Here is a 22,588-nt window from a genome sequence, read left to right on the forward strand (position 1 = left end):
ACAGACTGCAGAGATAATCACCTGTTTTATACCTACGGAACCAAGTTTCAAACCTCTGAGTAGCTCACACCTGTGTCACAGAGCTGGTGCTTAGAGCCAAGATTAGAACATAGCTCTGTTAGCCCCGTGCTCCATCCGCGACATCGTTCCGCCCAGGAAGCATCCTTCTATCCGGGGGCAGGTGTCTTTGCTCTTCTCTGAGCATCACCGCACCCTGTTCATAAAGCGCTCGGTCCTTACCACGCTCTCATGATAGAGTTGCTGGCTGCGCTGCTCCACTGTGCCCCCTTGGGGCAGAACTGTAGCTGGCTCTCTCTTACGTCCTTAGCATCTATCACTCAAAGAGGACTCAGCCTATGTCTGTCTGTCTGTCTCCTAAGCTGACTCTGGAAAGATAGATGGGCAGGTTTCGCACTTTTTTCAGATTCCTCAAACTCTGAAAGCACCCTTGTTCCTGATTATACAGCAGCAAAACTTTTCAGACTGCACAAGCTTTCTTCCAGTCTCGGATGACATGTAAAGAACATACGTCCGTTCTCTTTGCCTGGATCATGCTTGGGCATGGTCAGTTCGGACCCGCTGTGTTACTGTGGCTGGTAGATGCCAAGGTAGAGGCAGAGTGGTGGCGTGGTGCCAGCGTGCTGGTGGAATGTTCATTTGGCTCTAAGTAGCAGCTAGATATGGCTACAGGATGATTCTCCCTCAACAAGCAGTTGTTAAACACCTACTGCATACACAGTATCCGTCACTCTGGAGCAGACATGGCACCATACAGAAATGGCAGAGGAGGAGTCCACCCTCATAATGCTTGTCCTCTAGTCAACACAGTGTGCACACGAATACTTAGGATATAAGAGGTATTCAGATGTTCACAGACATCCACTCGGGAAGGGCTGTGCGGTTGAGTCAGGAAGGATCCTGGTAAGAAGGGGGAAGAAGGTCTTCATGCGTGCCTGGCATTTCAATGGGAATGCAAGGATGGGGCAAGGTGCATCCTTGGTAAAAGCAAGAGCCTAGATGAAGGTGAGAGATGAGGAGTCAAAACCGGGTTTGAGGGGCTTCTCTGTGCTGGGCCGAGGAAAGGAGTCACCAGGAAAAGCCAGCTGGGGCCCTGTTGCTGGTGGCCTTGAGCACCAGGGTGTACAGATGGCGCTTCTTTCTTGGTTCTTCAGTAAGGGAGTAGGGCGGGATTCTGCAGCCATCCCTGCGTGTCCACGTCTTCTGCACCCATGAGTCCATGTCCACGTCTTCTGCACCCATGGGTCCATGTCCATGTCTTCTGCACCCATGAGTCCACGTCCACGTCTTCTGCACCCATGAGTCCACGTCCACGTCTTCTGAATCCATGGGCCCACATGTTCTGCACCCATGAGTTTAGTTCACCACATATCAGAAACATTTGGGGAAGAAACCAAACATACAAAGAATTTTATCTTATCATTAGTCCCTAAACAATGCAGTATAACTGTTTTCATTCTTTGGGAGTATTTGAAAATAAATATTGAAAGTGCATAGAGGATCTGCATAGGTTACATGTAAATACCCATTTTTAAAATCAGGTCTTTGAACTCCCATGGCTTTGGTATTGAAGGGTCCTGGAACACATGTCTCTCTGTGCCATGGGACAGCCATATTTTTGGAAGGGCAGCAGCCTCAGAGTGAATTTTCAAGGAGAAGTTAGAAGTAGAGAGACCAGCTATTTTGTGTCCACTGATAATGTTGGGTCTTGGCTAATCCCACGGCAGTTTAAGTAGATTGGAAATTCTTGTCTGAATTACTTTGGAAACTCCAGCATGGTTTAAGACGCATTGGCAAGCCCAGAAGAACATCTAAGGAGCCATCACAGACAGGCTCGATAGTATGCAGCGTGAACAAGGATATCTGTTACCAGCTCTTCAACCCAACAACACCCTGAACATCCTGCTGCTTAGTTAGTGCAGGAGCCAACCAGGTCGGCCAGGTATAGAACATGCCAGAGCCTGTGGGGCTGGATAGGAAAGTTCCCAGAGAAAGGAGAGAATCCAGATTTAAAAAAAAAAAAAGATGCAGAAGGTAACAACACAGCAAAGCCCTTTCCAAATAGCAAATTGAATTCGCCAGACCAGACATACATTAGTAGAAACAAAACAGATGAGCGTGGCATGGGAAGGCTAAGGCTGTTGCTAAATGAAGCGCTAACTAGGAGTTTTGATTGTCACCCAACAGCCTGAATGGCTGCCCTGTGGGCACCGATGGGCCTGCTCTGTTAGCTTGGCAGGGGACCCCGGTAGGACCGCTGTCAAGGGCAGCAGCGTCCAGCTTTGTTGTGGAGCTGTGGAAGTGCCTGAGGCTGTGGCAGGGAAGGAGCGGTTGTGTGAGAAGCAGCGCCATGCGCCATCCCTGCAACACAGCCTGCATACATTTCATGAATTTTCCGTACGCAAAGTACCATTAGTTATGCGTGGATGGGGCCGTTCCTCCAGCATTCGGGAGCTGCATTTCCACGGAGAAGCAGCCTCTGAGCACCCCAGTGGCCATCTTTGCCCTGTGTTTGCCGCCACTTGAACCTGAGTCATTCCTGGACTTCAGTTCTGCCCAATGGCAAATAGCAGCCAGTTGGTTGATGTACACACAGGAGCACATTCGGTTTCTCCATCCTCCTTGAAGCAATAGCACGGGGGATTTATTAATTGTGTTGCTCTCTTCGTATTAACAAAGCCCACCGACCAGAGCAGAAGTTAGCCCAGAATTCAGCATCACTGAGGAGTAGCCGAGAACAGGCAAGATCTGTACCATTTATCTGCTCGTTTCTACAAAGCTTGGAGCACCCCTCCTACTTAAGAATCATCCTCCAGGAGTTGGCTCTAGATCTCACAGACTTGATATCGCAACTGTGAGTGATGATTTCCCAGAGAAGCGTGCAGAGCTAAGCTACGTAAGATGAGAAGGAAGGCTGCGGAGATAGTTCCATAGGTAAAGTGCTTGCAGCACACGCGTGAGGACTTGAGTTTGACCTCCAGCACCCACATTAAAATGAGCACAATGACGCACGTCTGTAATCCCAGGGCAGAGGAGGTAGAGTCAAGCAGATTCCTGGAACTCAACTGGATGGAGCTCCAGGACCCGTAAGAGAGTAGGTCTCACAATCTAAGGCAGAGGGACCATGCATAAGACACCAGATGTTGACCTCTGGCCTTCACATGCATGTATGTGCACTCACATATGTTGCATATGTACATACGCTCACCCCCCAACACACATGCCAGTGAAAACACAGAATATTGTCTGTCTGCACATAGCCGAACATGAGTTCTGTTTCTGTTTTTTAGAAGGGTTGGAGAAGTAACACAAATAAATGCCTGAAGAGAAACTGTCCATGCAAGCAATCGCTTACATTGCTCTTGCCTAAGCACTATAAAGCATTATGTTTTGCAGAGGAGAGTAATCGAGAAGCAATTATTTTTATGTTTGCTTTATAATTCTGGTCTTTGCTATTCATGCAACTGTGTGTAGGTGGCTTGAAAACTTTGGTCTAACGCTGCAATGATGTACTTAATGTAATTAATAGCTAAGCATTTTATTCAGATAGGCATGCTTGAAGTAGCAAACGGTGACGGTCATTATTAAGACGTTTTGCATATAGACAAACTGTGGTGGCTTGAACTGCTAAAACTGTATTTACCTAAAAATATATTAGAAGTCTAAAAGGTAAATCCAATGCACTAGTAGGGGACAAAGCACACATTACCTATTATTGCTGTTGACATTCCTGGCTGTGTGCTTTTGTGTCTTTGCATCTTGGTTTGAATATACGACCTTGTACATACCAGGCAACTGAGCTCCAACTTCAGCTCCATCTTGGCTTCCCTTAAGAGCATTTTCATGTTCAGTGAGAAAGAACACCTATCTTTTTAAACATGATAAATACGCACGAGAAGAGCCCCTCATAAACAACTGAGAGGTGATTTCCAAAGCCTGGGAGACCCCGCCTGGTGTGGTCCCTGTCAAGTCTGACCTGCACTGGGCTCCAAAGCCCCGCCCTTTCTCCTCCATCCTTACTGTGGAGTAGTCTCCAGCCATGCACTTCCTTCTTCCCAGAATGCTCTCCTTTCCCCTCCTCCCACCCACCTGCTCTCACTCCTCCTCCACCTCTGAGAGCTTCTGCCATGTCAGATGTCCCTGCCAATGATGTCATAGCATGTATACGCAATGTGTAAGTCCGGTCTACTCTCTGTGGCCATTTGATTGTTGTCTACATCCCAGTGGCCGTTAGGTGTCAGGAAGTTTGGTGCCTCCTCACGCAGTAAGTCAGTGGTTCTCAGCCCTCCTCACTCTGTCATCCTTTGATACAGTGCCTCGTGGTGTGGGGACTCCCAACATAAAATTATTTGGTTGCTACTTCATAACTGTGATTTCACTATTGTTATGAATCATAATGTAAGTATCTGATATACAGGATATTCTGACACGCAGCCCCCAAAACGGCCGTGACCCACAGGTTTAGAACTGCTACAATAAGTATTTTAAAAAGAATATTCATTTTGTCAGCTTGGTGACCCATCTGCCACTGGGAAGGCCAAGACAGGAGACTTTGAGGCCATATAATGAGTCCCTACCTAAAATAAATAAATAGTATTTACTGAACTGTTTTTTTTAAAGGGGGTAGCAGAACAGTGAGGAACTTGGAATTTTAAAGAGTTGTTTTTTCTAATGAAGTCTGGAGAAAACAAGAGCCATACAATGTGAGAATAATAAAAAACCTGACGGGGTACAGATTGACATATGCAAGCGCATATTCTATTAGAAACTCAGCAAAGCCCAAATAGTTAGTATTTTTAAATGTCAGAATTTGAAAGCAATCATCTGATCAGTAATAATGTCAACATTTCTACAAGTCCTGTGCCCGTAGCCTAGGTATTTTCACATTATAACCTAAACACTATTACGCACAGACCTGTGTGGAATGGGCTGTCTGTTTTCTAACATAATCAAGAAATTGTCTGCGCGGCTCAGTTAAATGTCTGGTCAATAGTGTCATATCACCCGGCCCATGTTTCTGTAATCCATACCCCATGAATCCAATTATAACCAAATCCATTTAACTCTGAAACTCACTGGCCGTGATCTAACTCCACGTGGATCATGTCTGGATTGTTCAGTTCTTTAATGAGCGCTTCCCGCTGCCCCGCGCAGGACTCTAGCGTTTGTTAGCACGGAAATTCTCCTCATGAAGAAAAGAGGGGAGATGGGTTCTGCTACAGGACATAGAACAGTCTGTAATAACCACAGGATCTTCGGGATAAAGATCAATTCATTCTAGCATGCAACCAAAAAGAGACCATGCTAAATCTGATGGAGGAAGGCGTCGGCTTCATTGAGGGTTGAACGCCTGCCTGAGAGCATCGGACTCCTTGGTGCATAACGTGTTTGTTTTTACTTTGTTCAGTGTTTTCTTTTCCCCTTCAGAAGGGTGTTTGAGAGCATTTTCTGTAAGATAGCTAGAATTACCATTTCACAAGCACGGAGCTCCGTATTTTCCTCTTTATAAACACTGATGGAGTTTCACAGCACACTTCTGTGACCCTCTGATGACTGCCTCCACTGTGCCCAGCGAGAAGCTGGAGCAGGAAGCTACTTCTGTATATTTTCTAAAGATACCCCCCCCCCCCAGCCAGTGGAAAGGAAGCTGGAGACAGAAACAGATTTCTGTGTCCTCGGCGAGACACACATCTTGTATGCCTTCCAGTCTCCGAGAGGGTTGGCTGCCAAACCAGGGTTGGCGTCGCACACGTGTTCCTATGGGTTCACAAGGAGACCTCTGTAGAGGTGTGTGCACAAATAAAGCAGCCATCAAGGTGATCACCCCCAGATGAATGCTTGCTTCTCTGCAAGGCCTGGCGTAAGCTTGTTGGCAAGAAAACCAATGGTTGGCTTTCCAGGGCCTTTCTAAGTTATAACTCTGCTCCGTCTAGCGGGAGAGCTGAGGAGGAACAAAACTCGGGTGTTTACCATTCTGCTTTCCTTCCCCTTTCTTTTTAGATCTATGCAGTTAGATCAGTCGTTCCGAACAAAAGCAATAATGAGATCGTCCTGGTGCTACAACAGTTTGATTTTAACGTGGACAAAGCCGTGCAAGCCTTTGTCGATGGTAGGTATGCATGCCCTCCTGAAACCGAACATGTCAGGGCTAGTTAATCCAGAGACCCTGTATTTTTTTGCCCCTTAAATGAACTAAACACGAACATTACTTAGTTTCTAATACTTCTCATAAAAAAATAAAAATAAAAACACAATACACCTTTAATTCCCACCGTCTGGAGACAGAGGCATACAGATCTCTGTGAGTTCAAGGACAGCCTGGTCAACAAGATGAGTTTCAGACCAGGTAGGGATACATAATGAGACCCTGAGCTCTAGGCCAGTTAGGGCTTCAGAGTGAAACCTTGTCTCGGAGAACAAAGCAAATAAAGAAACTAAAAAGCACACTAGGCATCAACCGAACACAGATATTGTGAGAGCAGAATACACAAAGGTCTTTTCTTATCATTTAAAATAAGACTGTAAAGACCTAGAGGACACTAATTATAAAGCTGTTGGTTTCTTTGCCGATTATTTCAGTTTGCTCAGAATTCCCTTTGTTTGATGGTGTCCTTGTGAGCAGAGGACTTTGATGACCTGGAAGGCATCACCTCTTCAACCAGCCGAAGTCTCCTGAGGGTTGTGGCTGTGATTCCAAAGTCCCATGTCTAGTGGGACCAGTCTGAGTGGACTGAATGCCCCGTTGCAATGTTTTCTGTTCGTGACTGTCATATAAATCGGTTCATCTACCTCTTCAGTGATTTTGGTTTCCTAGGAAAAAGTCCTTCTATTATTTTAGTACTGGTGAACCTCAGATCTGGAAAAATGTTTCTCCTACACATTTGCAAGTTTGGGTATCTTTTCTGTAAACTGTAGAGAGATTTTCTTTCTTATGTTTTGTTGTGAGTAAAGATCTCTTTCTCGTCACGGTTCTTATATGCCTTGTTTCCTGGAATCATTTTCTGTCCTGTAAGTAATGGGCTAACTAAATGCGACCTGACAGACAAGGTTGGGGAAGACAGGGCAGCACTTCTCAGCCGTACCTTTTTCTCGAGGTGTCAAGGACAGCACGGGTCCCTTAATTTGCGAGGCGTGGAATAACCATCTTGAGTTTTCTGCAAGGGTAATAGCATTTCAGGGCCAGAGCCAAGCGCTGTGCCCACGCTCTGTCTCAGCACCTGAGGCTTCAGGTCCTAAGGACATAAACAGATGATGATCATTCTTACAAACCCATGAGCAAAGCCACTATGTGCAACTTTTGCAACGTTTGCCCTGCTTTGATGACTATGCACACTGTGAAGATATCAATGTAAAATCTTTAATCATTAGGACCAGATGGTAGCTGTGATTTGCCCCCCACCACACACACACTTGTGCGCACATACATGCACACATGCACACACATGCCTACATGCATGCACACACGTGCACATGCCTACATATATGCACACACATACATGCACGCGGTCATGCACACACATGCACCTACATGCATGTGCACATGCACATGCGCATACCTACATGCATGCATGCACACACACGTGCCTACCCGCATGAACACATGCGCACACATACACACCCTATTTAGATTTTATGATTAGGTATGTCCTAATTGAGAAATTCAAAATTCTCCTGTCATATTTTCCTTGCTGCATCACCCGCATGGGAAAAGGTTGAGAAAAAAACGTTCCGGGCTTCTTGCAGCATCCGTTTCCACCCCCATCTCCCTGAAATCCCTAAGGGTTTCTGTTGCAGCAGCTGCGGAAATTTGAACGCAAGGCCTTGCTGCCGCTGCGGCTCTCAGTTTCTCCACATCAAGGCCTCCTTAAAGCTCTCCAAGTGCTGAGGCTCCTCGCCTGTTTAGTTGTAAACCAATGGGAAAAGGTGCTTAAAACCCAGTCAGAGTCGAAAAATACTTGTTGAGTGTCTTTGGTGGGCCACACTGAAATCAGGAATCCCAAGGCCTGACAGGACACACCTCCAGCCATCTTTGACACAGTTACGATTGAATAATGATGCCTTCAGAATCCTTTGTAAATAAGAGGATTTCTTGACAATTACTGTGTAAGCTCATTGTCCAAGTTGCAAATAAGACCAGCATCAAAATACTAAAATGAACCGAATGATCATGGAACCAAAAACGCAGCAGCCCGCCTCCCGACAAGAATGGCTTTGACTGTTTTCTCAAGTTTAACTTTACTTAGAAGATAGAAGCTTAGCTGTAAGAGTAACTCTGATGCGTAACCAATGAGTAATGCTCCAAACCAGGACACCGTCCACAAATATTAACTCCTCAGGCGAATTAGAGAAACGCTGACCCAGTTAATAAAAGATATAAATTCATGGCAGGGCGGTGGTCGCACATGCCTTTAATCCCAGCACTCGGGAGGCAGAGGCAGGCGGATCTCTGTGAGTTCAAGGCCAGCCTGGTCTACAAGAGCTAGTTCTAGGACAATCAGAGCTACACAGAGAAATCCTATCTCAAAATACCCCCAACAAAAAGAAAAAAGAAAAAGGAAAAAGGAAGGAAGGGAGGGAGGGAGGGAGGGTAAATTCTAGTTTCCTTTTGTGTGCAGCCTTGTTATTTCAAGGGCATGGTGAGCAAACTCAAACAAGACAAGGAGGGCCCTGAATTGGAAACTCTGGGTCAATAGGAGTGACCAGTCTGTCCAAACACCATAACCATCGACTGTCGGTGCCATCAGTCACAGGGGCCTGCTAGTTGGAAATTCATCATTAAGACATATTCCAAGGTCATCTCTGGTTAGCCAGTACCTTGTAGGTAGCTTTCAGTGTCATGGGATCTGAGTACGCTTAACGTTGTTGGACCACTTGGGACCCTTGAAGAAGTATCTGCTGATACGGGATCCCCTGACTCTTCCTTATCGGGAAGTCGCTGAAATTGCTCCCAGGAGGTTGGAATACATTGGTTCAAGTGCATGGAAACTGAGTGTAATTGGCAGTGGTGGCGTGGGTCCTCATCAGGACATGGATGTGACTGGACCAGGCAGAGCTTGGGGCTCGATTACTCATTTATTAGCCATTTAACAGAACGTGGTTGGTTGTGGAATAGAAGCCATATAAAGAACACATTCTCCCCTTTCATGGTGGACAGAGAGAAGCCAGAACAGTGCTGTCTTCCTCAGCCCCTGCAAGTCTCGAAGACAATGAGCAAGAGTAAAAACGGAGAAAGGATGGCCGCACAGAAAGGCCCAACTGCCGCGGCTAATAACACAGAAAACCCATGTTTGGCTCGGAGTATAACGCTTCATTCGCACATCAAAGAGAGAACGATTTTAATTCCACCTATGGCAATGAAGCGACCAGAAAATTCTCAAGATATAGTTCATATTCCCTAAGACAATATCACGATAAAAAAAAGAGTAAGCCTCACGAAGTAGGGCTTAATATTTTTATAAAACCAAGATTGTGCAGCGAATTAAATGAAAATCTTGGAAATGAGAAGCGAAACTGGCACTTTTATTAAGGTCGGCTGTATCAAAATAAATGAAGGAGTCTGCCCCGCCCCCCCTCCCCCATTGCTACCACGGCTCAGATGAATTCTCTGCCGCCTTCTTGATGGTGTGGATATTTGTTGAACGCTCTTTCTCTTTATCCAGGCAGTGCAACTCAAGTTCTCAAAGAATGGAACATGACAGGAAAGAAGAAGGTAAGTCAGATTAAGGGTGACAGTGAATTAGTAGCATCTTCCATCAAGACTCCCGAGCTGTTATCCTCTCGACAAAGCTGCCAGAGTTATGTTCGTTAATATGCACACCCAGAAAGCTCCCGAATCCAGGCCTCTCTTCCCTTACCAGCCACTCTTGATGGCCTTGTTCTCTGTGCCCGTGACTTTACCCACCAGGGGCGCTTAAGGAGGACCCGAGTTGTGCCTCTTCATGAGTAAGTATTGAGGGGAGGCCAGCAACAGAATCCAAAGCCGTGAGGAGGCTAACTTGCCCGAACATATCCCATAGCACAAAGGAAAAACTTAAGGAATGCTTCCAAGATACTTAAAAAGCTCTAAATGTACTTTCACTTTTTTTTTTTCCAACTGAAAAAAAAAATCTATCCAAGGCTGCTTTAAGGTACCTTTTGCCCTGAGGTCAGTCTTTAATTAAAAAAAAAAAAAAAAAAGTAAATGTCTTAAAGCCATAGAGAGCGTAGTCCTTCTGGAACACTCCTGAGCCTCTCCTAGACAGCAATGGCCAGGGGGGCTTTCCTCTGTCCCATCCACATGATAAGGCTGTACCATCTGGTCACAGGTTTCTGTGGTTCCTGGGCACAGCACCGTGTTTTTGCATGCATATATGCATGCACGCACGCGCACACACACCACACACACACACACACACACACACACACACACGTCTGCTGGCACCACCCAGCCCAGTGTTTTGCTACTCATAGACCTAAGACACCAACCCACCCTGCCCCTGAAAGGGAAGATCCCAGGCCTGTGCAACAGGTTTTGAACAGATGAAAAAGCAGAGCTGCTTTCATGGAGCTGTGAGATCGCAGGAAGTGCTGGCCTGTCCTGGGGGTTTCACGTGGAAGAGGAGGAGTCAGGAGAGGCTCCCCTGCTGGCTGGCCACCCCTTTGTGACACTGTCTGCTTGTGTTTAATCATAGCCTCCCAGGCTTCCCTGGGAGACAGAGACAGAGGACTTGCAAGTGACTGAAAGGCGACATTTATCTTTACATGGGAAAGTTTCAGATGTGTGGTTTGAATTTCTCTGATTTGGGGCTGGCGGGCGTGTGCAAACAGCAGCTGCAGACAGAGCTCCTTACTGAGTTCCGTCCTAAGGGTTCAGTAGGGAGATGGTCTCCAGACCCAACCCAGTGGACACTAGACAGAAACTCCAGAAGTCAGTGGTGTGTGTGAGGGTGTGGGGGTGTTAGTCTCCTCCCTCGCTTTTTACCTGTGCTCAACAATACAGATCTCTCACTCAGAAGAACCAGGACACGGCTATGACTTTAAAGGAAGAGTCGGGAGGTAGGGAAGCTAAAGAGGGAAAAGCAGGTTCCTTGGGTCTCTGAGTGCCCTGCGGGCATGCGCAGACTCCACAGGTGAGACATACTTTCTAATTTGGGCCAGGCGTCTGCAATACTGATTGTTAAGTACATGGAATACCACGTAAAGAAAATACCAATGTCGGGGGCTGGAGAGATGGCTCAGAGGTTAAGAGCATTGCCTGCTCTTCCTAAAGGTCCTGAGTTCAATTCCCAGCAACCACATGGTGGCTCACAGCCATCTGTAATGGAGTCTGATGCTTTCTTCTGGCCTGCAGGCATACACACAGACAGAATATTGTATGCATAATAAATAAATCAATATTTAAAAAAGAAAGAAAAGAAAATACCAGTGTCAAGGGCTCCTGGGTGGCTTAGCAGGTAAAGGTGGCGCTTGCTGCCAGCCCGACCTCCTGAGTTTGTGGTGGGAGAAGAGAACCTGCTCTGACATCCACACATGCTTTGCAGCAGGATAGAAACAGAGAGAACATGCACAAATATAAGAAAACTAGATGTGTAAATTAAGAACACGTTCTTCATCTCCCGGATGCTGTTACACACTCATTGACCAAGCAAGCGTATGAGGAAAATTACAGCAGAGTTCTGTGAAGATCTAAAACACTTTGTTTAAAAATGTAACGCAGAGGTATTTCAAAGCGTTTGTAACGAACCTTGCTCTGTTCTGCTAGCCACTGAGAAGTCCTGGGTCCGGGTGGAGTGGACAAATCTGGTATTACCTTGTAGTAGCCCTTGCCCTGACTTAAATAATCACCACAGGATGATTCTGAAGCCTCTGACTGCCTTGGTTTTGCTGGACACTGGCAGCAACTCCTCTACTTTCCTGATTGGTCAGCGACTTTGCAGAGATCCAAGTCAGCCTTGCTTGTGCTGCTTTGGTTGTGTGACGGACTTCCCCTGGGGGGACACAACACACGTCTGTTCACCCCAGACAGGATCTCAGGACAGAACAAAGTCTAATTTGGTAAAACACATAAGTGTTATTGGGGCTCATTACAGGAATATGAGTGAGGGGTTACTTAGAGGAACAGAAATGACTCAAAAAGACAAAACCCACTCCAGCGTGGGTGACAACTCACGAAAGAGGGAACCTGGAGCACTTGGCGCAGCCTGCAGGCAGCTCAGCAGGTCGGACGCTGCCTTTTCCAGTTGCCTCAGTTGATCTAGACCCCTTCCTGACCGCTCAGCTGGTTTCTGCTTCTCCCAGCCAGCTTGGTTTGTCCCAAAGTCTTCTTTGGGTTGGTCTGGTTCGGGAGGGACTCCCAACAGTATTGTTTACTCTTAGGAGCTTAGGATGGAGGGACCCAGTGGATCTGATCAGTTTCAGGAACTTGCGAAGAAGCTGCTTACCTTCCTTCTTAAGGAGCTTCCAGAAGGGTACAATGTCTCAGGAAACTACTACACAAGGCTGGTTTTGCTCTGGCGGGTTATTCCTGTCACTCAGGCTCCCTTCAGATCACAGTACCTGAGTGTTCAGCTGCCCTCCTGGTCCTGAACTGCTCCAAGAAGCAGGAGCTATTATTTCCTTATCTAACCAATTCTCCCAGAGCTGTTAAAATTTTTTGTTTTGCCACCTATGCTCTAAGAGTATTTCTTAAGTTGCTTAAATTACCTTCCTGCTACTTAATTATTACTCCTGTATTTTTTCCTTTAAAATTAAGGGAACTTTTCGCTTAGTACAATCGCAACGTAAAATAAATTAAATAACCGACTTTAGAAGCACAATATTTAGATTAATTTGGGTGTTTAATAGAAATGTGTTCTCACCCATGCTCTTAAACACCGGGTGTCAGAAGGATTGTCTTCTTTTACTTTATGCTCAGGAGCCTTTGCTGAACACAGCTCTGTTTTCTCGTCTGTTCCCCGATGCAGAATAATAAAAGGAAAAGAAGCAAATCCAAGCAGCATCAAAGCAACAAAGATACCAAGGACAAGGCGGAGAGGCCGGAGGTGGGGCCCCTGCAGCCACAGGTACCACTGATGCACAATGGTCACATGAATGGTTGTGACAAGGACAGCTCGTCCCCTGACTCTGCCCGAGAAAAACTGGCCCTCCCGCCACGTGAGAGAAAGATCTCAATACTGGAGGAACCACCGAGGGCTCTGCGTGGGACCACAGGTCAGTTGTTCCTAAGTGTGTTTGCTGAGGGTGATGGGCACAGAGCACAACATGCATGCACGCAGAGGTTACTGCCTTGCAGCTCTGGCTGCTGCTGCGGCTGCTGCTGCACCGCATGAGAAACTCTGAACTGCTAGTGTGTAGATGTCAATGAGTCCTGAAGCCACACAGTACGTGGGCTCCAAGAGATGCTCCATCTGTCCCTGTGGACTCAAAGGATCCCCACCTCCACCCCACCCCCACTGAAAAGCCCCACAGTTCTGTTCCTGTCTAGGCTCCTTGTTCTGTTTGGTTATTTTCTATGTCGGTTAAAGGATTAAAAGGCAGGAAATATCTTGAGCGTTAACATGGAACAGCTGGGGAATCTTCAAACGCCGCAGAGTGGATCAGCCAGAACCAGCCAATAAAGAAAGGTTTTTGTTAGGGGTGAAGAAACACACATAACAGCAAGCACATGGAGTGAGACCTTCCCCAAAGCAGAGGGGGATTGGGAGACTGAGGCTCAGCTTCTCTTGAGGGCTACGGGGGTTTTTTGTTTTCGTTTTTGTGTTTTGTTTGTTTGTTTTTAAGTCTTCGAAGGGTCTTCCTCCTCTAATTTAGGGTTGTTCAGTTTGAGGAAGGCAGAATGACTGATTGGCTCACAGCGGTTGTGAAACACAACCTGATTAAGCCTTGAACTTGCGGAGCAGGGACCCCATGGGCAGGAAGAAAAAACCCTCGAGGTTGTTGTTTTAGCTGCCAGGCTTTGGTCTCAGGTCTGGGGGTGAGGAAGGAGCCCCTCACCATCCTGTTTACCTAACTGCCACCCCTCTCCCTATCCTGCCTGTCAGGGTCTGTCTGAGTCCCAATCCCTCAGATTAGTTCATGGTAGGATCTTGGGGGGGGGGGGGGGCGGGGGACTAGGTATTGCTAACTTGAAGAGATGCTTCCCCTGGAATAAGGGAAAGACAATATGACAAGAGAAAATGTTATTAAACTCTTTCTTTAGACCAGATAATTTTATCTCCTTTTATACGGTGGACTGGAAGAAAATTGAGAGTATTAGAATGTGGATTCATTATATACACTCCAGCTCTCAAGTAACTTCAGAAGTCTACGTGTGTGGGTGTATGTGTGTGTGTGCGGTATTCTATGTACACGTGTGTGCAGGCGTGTATGCCAGTGTGAAGGCCAGAGGAGTCTGTAAGGGGTCTCTTGCTCTAGAACTCCCCACCCATTCCTTTGAGGTAGAGCCTCTTGCTGTACCACAAGGCAGGCTGACAGCCAGCAAGCCCCAGAGACCCTCCTGTCTGCCTACTATGCACAGCGGTTATGCACAGCCGTGTTTAGCTGCTTCCGTGGGACTTGGGGATTTAAATTCTGATCTTCGTGTCTGCACAGAAAGTATGCCTATCCACCAGGCTCTCTCACCAGCCCTAGAAGGGTACTTTTATGTATGTATGTATGTATGTATGTATGTATGTATTTTGGTGCTTTTATTTTTAATTTCCTTTTTGTTTGTTCTTTGCGTCTTTCACATCTGGATCCCATTCGTTTCTCGTTCCTTTGTATCTGCCCTCTGCCCTCGCACCTCTCCCCCAGATAAAATTTAAGAGGAAAAAAAAAAAGGGGAAAAAAAATCTTGCCGTGGAAGCTGCAGTGTGACATGAGTCACGCCATAAACTCTTTTGTCCGTGTATCTTAACTTGCAAGAGTTCATTGCGATGAGTCGTCATCAGTCTGGTTCAAGGCCCCTGGTTTCTTGGCTGGACGCTCAGTGGAACGTCCTCTTGGCCTGAGCAGCACGACAGAACCAGTCTTGTTGGTGGAGGAGTGGATGAGGTAGCCCCAAAGTTACGAATATGGAAAAGCTGTCCCCATTGCTCATCTGTAATGTGGCAGCATGGGGGGGGATGCTCCCCATGCACCCCTCCCCCCACCACCACCATCAACGCCTGATGCAGGTGAAGAGCTGGACCTGAGATCAGAAGGGACTGAGAACTGCCCCCTGCCTGCCACCAGCTGCAACACCCAGGAGAGCAGGCCCTGCCCCTTGCGTGGGCAGCACAATTTAGCCAACCCCATTGGCAGAGGCATGGGCGAGCCAGCCCCGATATTGTGAGCGTGGAAGAAGGCAATTTCTTAATACATTGTCAATCTTTGGGTACATCGTTTCTTCCCTACTGGCCTGTCACTTTTCTGTAATATAAGAAAACCGTTTTGGGTGTGTTTCTGACCGCCGCGCTACAGAACGCTATAGACAGGAAATTGTAAGCACCAGAAGCTTGTTTGGCTCGTGGTCCTAGAGACTGGGAAGTCAAACACTGGCAAAGAAGACATGAGAGAGTTGAAGGGTCTAGACTACGAATCCCCCGCTGAAACCACTGCAGTCTCGTCCCAAGTATGGCGTCCTCGGTCCCAATCACACCATTAAAGGCTTTCCTCCCACCATTCAGTATGAGGAATTCACTTTCTAGTACTTCTGGGGACCACTTCAAGCCATAACTTTCAATAATTAAAACTACCCACTACCCCATGGTTATAACAAATCCTAAAAATAAATGTATGTGTGATGGAACCTGCCTAGACACAGAATTTCAATCAAGACCTAAGACCTTTTGGGCTAGGTGAACTATGAGATCTTGATGTTCACATATACAATGAGCCACTTTGTGCTTAAGATGGAAAAGGCAATATTCAGCTGGATATTGTAGACAGTGTTTCTTTCTGTCTAATATATGAAGAAAGAGTCAATACATAAATAGATGCATCTGTAAAATCTCTGAGAACGCAACTGCTACAAATTCAGTCTGATGGGTGCTGGGTGCCCAAGCCTACACCAGGAGGACTGGGATGGGCACTCCTGGGAGACTCTTAGTTGAGTACCAGATGCCAGGTGAAGTCTGAGAAGGATACCCGTGGGGTAGGCTCTGCGGGACTCGCTCTCTGATATTCTTGTAGCGAAGACTGTGGAATACAGTGAATTTCAGGCTTGGAGAGCAGAGATGCCACCTCCACCTGAGCGATTGAGATGTCATAGATTGGTGGGCATGGAGAGATCTAGGGGCAAGGTGATGGAGAAGACAGGGAAGGTCGAGGACAAGGTGACAGAGAAGACTGGGAAGGTTGGGGACAAGGTGACAAAGAAGACAGGGAAGGTCGGGGACAAGGTGACAGAGAAGACAGGGAAGGTCAGGGACAAGGTGACAGAGAAGACTGGGAAGGTCAGGGACAAGGTGACAGAGAAGACAGGGAAGGGTATAATGGGTACGGAGAATTTTGCTCAGCCCCCTTGTCTGTTGGGGTTATCCTGTGACAAGCCAAAGGTGACTGAGATTATCCCTGTAATGAGTCTTTCTCTACTGCACCTGCCAGTTCCCAAATAACTACATGAAGACTGATTAATTACGGAAGCTTGGCCAATAGCTTCAGCTCGTTTCTAACTGCCTTTTATAACTTAAATTAACGCATATCTTTTCATCTACATTCCTTTGCGTGGGTCAGTTTCCTTTACTTTCAATGCTGCCTGCTCTGTTTCCTGGTCTCTCCACCCTTCTTCTTCCCAGACTCCCCTGATCCCGAAAATACTGCCTTGCTCTTGGCTGTTCTTTTTATTGAACCAACCAGAGTGATACATACTCATAGTGTACAAAAAGACTGTTATACAACATTTTCCTGCCTAGGATTTCAAAATACAAACAAAATCCGATGGCGGCATGCACCAACTGAGGAACATAGCAAGGGGAGGCCAGGTCATGACACTCGGTATCACACCGGAAGTCTTTAAGTTTCTCCTCCAGCCTTCATTTTCTCCCCCTTTCCTACCAACTCCGCCCATAGTGCTGTGGTCACTCATCAACTACACAATGTCTTAAAACCAAGCAGCGACTGCAATGAGAACCACCTCTTTCATTTTGAATCCAAATTCTCTAGGAATTTCTAATTCAGTTTTTTTTGTTGTTGTTTTGTTTTTTTTTTTTTTTTTTTTTTTTTTGGTTTTTCGAGACAGGGTTTCTCTGTGGCTTTGGAGCCTGTCCTGGAACTAGCTCTTGTAGACCAGGCTGGTCTCGAACTCACAGAGATCCGCCTGCCTCTGCCTCCCGAGTGCTGGGATTAAAGGCGTGCGCCACCACCGCCCGGCTCTAATTCAGTTTTTAAAATCTCTTTTGATTTATAGTCAGGACAGGAGAAAGAAATTAAATAACCAAACGGCAGATTCCCAGCTTCACTTGTTATTGCCTTCACACGAATTACTTCCAAAGTCTGATTACTCAAGTTGCTGTTTCGATATCAATCATAAACTAAAAGCCTAGCTGTATATGTGCTCATTGACTCATAATTTATGCCTCTGTCCTAACACAGTTTCAGTAAATCTGTCAAGTAAATGGACTGAGTGCAAGGCAGAAGCCCTTCACCTCCCCGCGGGTAGCCCCTTGACAACTAAGCACCAACTAAAGCTATCCTCTCTGCAAGGGGACTTGAACCTCGCCGGCATGAGGCTTTCTGGGAAGAATCTGTACGATCAGTACAAAATGCCGCTCAGTATCCTTTTGGTTCTTTTGAGTGTCACCTGAACATATTGTTGCTGTCATTGACTCCTCATAAATATTTATGATTTCTGTGAGCGTTTTTTTTTTTTTTTTTTTTTTTGCAGAAAATGCATGATGGGAGTAGAAGGTCATTAGGTGGATTTGTAAAAGAAAGAGAGCCCCTCTGGGTTGACCGTTGGCTCCATCAGCATCCCACGTGCTGTAGTCATAGATTTTAAAAGAAGTTTGTGATTGGTTAGGTTTTATTCCTCCCAAAGATAGTAAAGGCCCATCATGAAGTTTGTGCCAAAACTGTTCAAGCACTCTAAAACACTTGTTTAATCTATCAGAAGTCCTGAGCCCACAAACAGACAAATCACAGGTGAATGTCAGAACTTGTATACGTGGTGCCCCATTCCGAGCAGAAGGATGGATGAGGTGCAGCCTTAAGCCCTGTTTCTTTGGGGAACCCAGGCTCCTGCATGGAGAGGCCAAGGAAGTACTCTTCCCCCTTCTGAATTTTGGCAAAACTTGACTCTGTTAGGTCTATCTAAATTGCAATGGAGAATTAATGCTAAAGCCACGAGCTCTCTTAACTCCTAAAAAAACCAAATTTTAAAATACGTGTAATTGAAAAATTAGGAAAAAGTAATAGTAATAAAGCCATATAATGATATTCTGTGCTTGAGTGGATTCGCAGACTGAGCCGGAAGGAAATCTCTGGGCTACTAGTGGCGGTACATTTATCAGCCTCTCCAGTAATGAAACCGGCTCGACAAAGCCTGCCGTGAACATCCCTCCCGGCAGCAGGCTGTGGACGTGTGCAAGGCGTGTTTTATCTTTTTATAACACCTTGACATTCAGGATCTCTCTCTCTCTTTTTTTTTTTTTTTTTGAAAGTCTTAAACAGAGTCATTATTCTGGTAGGTGAAAAGTTAGCTTTAAGATATATGCGGGTGGCTCCGGGGTGTTAGCATGACTTCCTCCGTGAAAAATAACCGCCCAGAGCACCATCATTCTAGGCTGTAAATATAGCGCTGTCAGCTGGGACAGTGCTACATGTCGGCACGGAGCGTGGAGGTTGAGAAGTAGGCTTTAGGCCTGAGAGTCGTTCTTTCTGTATTTCAGGACAACCCAGATGAGATCTTTTATATATATAAAATCCAGTCCAAACCATCCTGTTTCCAAATACTAAGTTCAAGCAAAGACTAGACGGAGGTTTATTTTTATCAAAAGCAGTGCTAAAGATAGTCATTTTTACCCCCCTTAAGGCCTCCAAACTAAACATCTAAAGCACCTTAGGGTCCAGTTTCCCCAAATCTCCCTCCTGCTGTGTTTCTGGAGCCTCGGATTCTTAAGCCTAATCTGTGTTTGGGTCAGAACAGGAAATCACGTTCCTCCTGGTCTCCCTCCAGCTGGACCTATGCCCACGGAGGAGGGAAAGCAGGACTGGGGCCACCAGCAGTTCCCCTTTAGAGTTTCTCATCCCTAAAGCATCTTCTTTTCCTGTTTGTCACAAGCGGAGGATTCCCTGCCGTGTGTGCTGGCCTCCACAACCCGGACTGCAGATTGTCCCTGTCCCTGTCCCTGTCCCTGTGCCTGCCGTCCCTTTACAATACAGACCTGAGGGGCTTACAAGCACAGAACTGCCACCTCACCTTGTTCTCAACATGGAATCAACCACAGGAGAAAGAAAGGGGCTTGTTGTGTTCTAATGTGGGTGTTACCCAGAACACATCCGTGTTTTGAGGCGCCTACACGGTTTCCACACAGACTTTTTGTCTTGTTACTATTGGCAGGAGCTCGAACAGGATCCCTCCTGCTCCTCTAAGCCCAGCACTGGGACAGAGGATTAGAGAAGACCCACAGGAACGCTGCTAGCCTGGAACTTTCACAACGAAGCGAAATCTGTGTAGTCTAGGGTTTCAAAGGTGCCTGCTCTCCAACGACGTAACAGATCATGAGCAAGAAATGGGGTGCCCAGCCATGGAAATGTCTGGGCTCAAGCCTCCATCTTGTGTAATTACGGGCTGTGTGCCCATGGGAAAGTTAACCGTTCTGTGTTTCATTTTTACTCCTTGCAAAGCAAAACAAACAAACAAAAAAATCTAACTGTCCAAGGTTTGGGTGAGTGAGCAGTGAATGAATATAGCTCGGAGCCCGCAGCACAGAATCTGGCAGAGAGGAAATCACTGTGCCCCTGGTTTACTTGATGAGCAAATCTATCTGAGCATCTAAAGGCACACCCGATGTGAAGATGAACCAGACGACCGTGCATTTGCTCCAAAGGAGTTTACGTACTTTGTCCAGTAGGGAAAATAGATAGATAAAAAGCCAACATAAAATGAAGCTCCTAAGATGGTTAAGCCTCTTCTCTGAAGATATGGTGGGTGTGTGGTGGCTTCGGATGAGGTCACACTGATATAAGCATCCGAAGAGGAGATGTTTAAGCTGAGCTACGGGTACTTCAGTATCCCATGCCAAGCCGTGGTGGTCTCCACGGCCAGGTTTGTTAGCTTGTTTGTTTGGACTTGGCGAGCACCTCGGAGAAGCCCCCGCAATTATCAGCGTAGGTTTCTGCTGTCTTTGAAAAATTAGAGATATCTTACATTTTATAGAGAGCTGAGATTGTGTGCCCTCTTACAAACACACGTTTTATTGTTGTTTCAAAGCACGTAATTATCTTTTGTGTTCCTCTTTAATTACTGTTTTCGGACCCAAGGTCTTGGCTCACTTCCGTGTAGAGGTGTGCACTGCTTGGCTTTTCGCCTTTTCTTCAAGCATCCCTGGGGCTGAAATGGGCAGGTAATTGTAGGAGAGGCCTTCAGTTCTACCCTCCGTGACTCCGAGCTCTGCTTTCTTTCTCTGAGTAGTCAAGAGCAGAAATGGATACAGACAGGCACTGGCTATAGTGACCCAGGGCCACCGGACAGCCAATGCCCTCAGCTACTTCTCTGTTTCCTAGGCAGGTGAAGCCCAGAGGCCTCTCTCCCCTTCATCATTGTATCTTGTCCAGCAACAACACCTCTATTGATCCTCATCTCTAAATATCCTACCTTCGGAACCTCGACATGGTGGCTTCAGTTCCAAAAGGACTTGAATAGAATGCACACACGGAGAAGAAGGGGTTTCCAAAAAGGTTTTAAGATTTTTTTTCTTTAAGCAAAGCTTTGAACGAAGCTCTGTCAGATGCAAAGAGGGTTGAACTTGCCTCGCGAGGAACGAAGACAGTGGCGTACGTTTGACTTTACACGTCTGTCTTCTACCTCTGACAGCTTGATCCGCTGCTGTTACCTGTTATCTTTTAATACAATGTCTCCAGTCAGGGCATCACCCGCTTTCATGGCCTCCAAGCTGCTCGGGTTCCCTGGGATTCAGGTGGAATAATAACGACTAAGGAAATTTTTGAAAGGGCAGAACTGACATTATGTCTGGCTAACCTCCATGTTCTGGTCTCGACTGCAAAGTCAGTGTGGCTGAGAGCCGCCCTGCCCTGCAGAGGTGGGAGAAAAGATGGCAGGGAAGTGGATGTAACAGGAAGAACTTCCCTGAGGTTTCATCACTGGGCCATTATTCTGTAATCTCTCAAAGGAGTTATCTTTACCCCGGTCTCCACGTCAGCACCCCCACCTCACCCATCAGACCGTTTGCGATGACTTCCATCCCATCTCTGCACAGACACTGCGCCCACGGTCCGCAGCGACCTCCCCGCAACTGCATCTAGCAGACGTTTCGTCTCTTTCCTTCAAGCAGACGTCCCGCTGTTTACACCTCTGTCTTTACCCGCCGTGTCTTTTTCAACTTGGCTTCCACGGCACGGCCCCCTTTGTTGCCTTTCCTCGGGTTTCTTTGAGAACCGTTTTTTGCCTGTTTGTTGGACTGTGAAGTCTCCTCAAGGCTTGGCTGGCCCCAAGTCCTTCATCATGCAGGTATGCTCTCTCCTTGGATCATTTGGACCATGACCTGACTTTAATTATGTCAGGTGGCTCACCCCAATCTTCCTAGTCTGTATTCTTCTCTGAAATTTGGGACTGTAGTTGATGTTTTCATTTAGACATTTCGAATCACTTCTATGGCACGCTCCAAACCATCTCTTGATCTCCATTTTAAGCTTGGTTCTCTTTCGTCGAGTTCATAATCCATGCAAGGCAGAGGTCTAGCAAGCATTCAGGACAGCTCCCTCTCTCCCCGCCCGCTGCCCCTGTTATCGGTCTACCAGCAGGAACTGGTATGGATCCAGGTATGCACGGATCCATTTCTCACCGTCTCTACCTCTTTCTTCCCACCCAAACCACCGTCCCATCTCTCTCTCAGTACTACAGAAGTGCGCTCAGGAAACCCCCACATCGCCTCTTGCCCCCTAGATCCTTCTGCAAACTGTGCTTTTTTTTTTCAAAAACCCAAGTTTGACTTCTTTGAATAAAGAGTAACTCTTGTTCCTGGATCTAAAGGTTCAGTGCACAGGGACCCTGTGTCCTGCTGGAGTCTTATTTTAAGTTCTTATCTTTTGCTTTTTAGAGATAACTATAGAGCTTGTGTTTCTGTGTTTAAAATGACTTCGTCCTAATTGAGGAAATTTGGGAAATTCCATTAGATAAATATTGCCTCCCCAAAACAACCGTTGTTAAATTTCATTTCAAAATTACTTTAAGGCACAGACACACGGACTATTCACAAAAATAATTACATAGCATGTGTATTTTTGCATTCTGCTTTACTTAGCGTGGAAGTATGAGCATCATATCATTAAATATCTGTTAAGGTTATTCTTCCCATGGTATCTCATCTTTTATTTATGATTACAACAGAGAGGAGGTTCTGCTATAGTACAACCCTATTTCAACGTTTGGCTTCTCACTTCTCTTTTTTAATTT

General features: G+C 46.3%; 1 protein-coding gene across 5 annotated transcripts in view; it reads left to right on the forward strand.

The window, feature by feature from the left end:
• Spats2l (spermatogenesis associated serine rich 2 like) overlaps nt 1-22,588 on the forward strand; it is a 167,121-nt gene that overhangs the window by 94,738 nt on the left and 49,795 nt on the right. For all 5 annotated transcript variants that reach the window (XM_038315408.1, XM_038315412.1, XM_038315409.1 and 2 more), the window contains 3 exons: nt 6,019-6,127; nt 9,678-9,727; nt 12,960-13,206. In XM_038315408.1, coding sequence (XP_038171336.1) covers nt 6,019-6,127; nt 9,678-9,727; nt 12,960-13,206 — 406 coding nt within the window. The remainder of the gene's footprint in view (nt 1-6,018; nt 6,128-9,677; nt 9,728-12,959; nt 13,207-22,588) is intronic.

This window comes from Arvicola amphibius, chromosome 18 (assembly GCF_903992535.2).
Source record: "Arvicola amphibius chromosome 18, mArvAmp1.2, whole genome shotgun sequence".
Lineage (NCBI taxonomy): Eukaryota > Metazoa > Chordata > Mammalia > Rodentia > Cricetidae > Arvicola > Arvicola amphibius.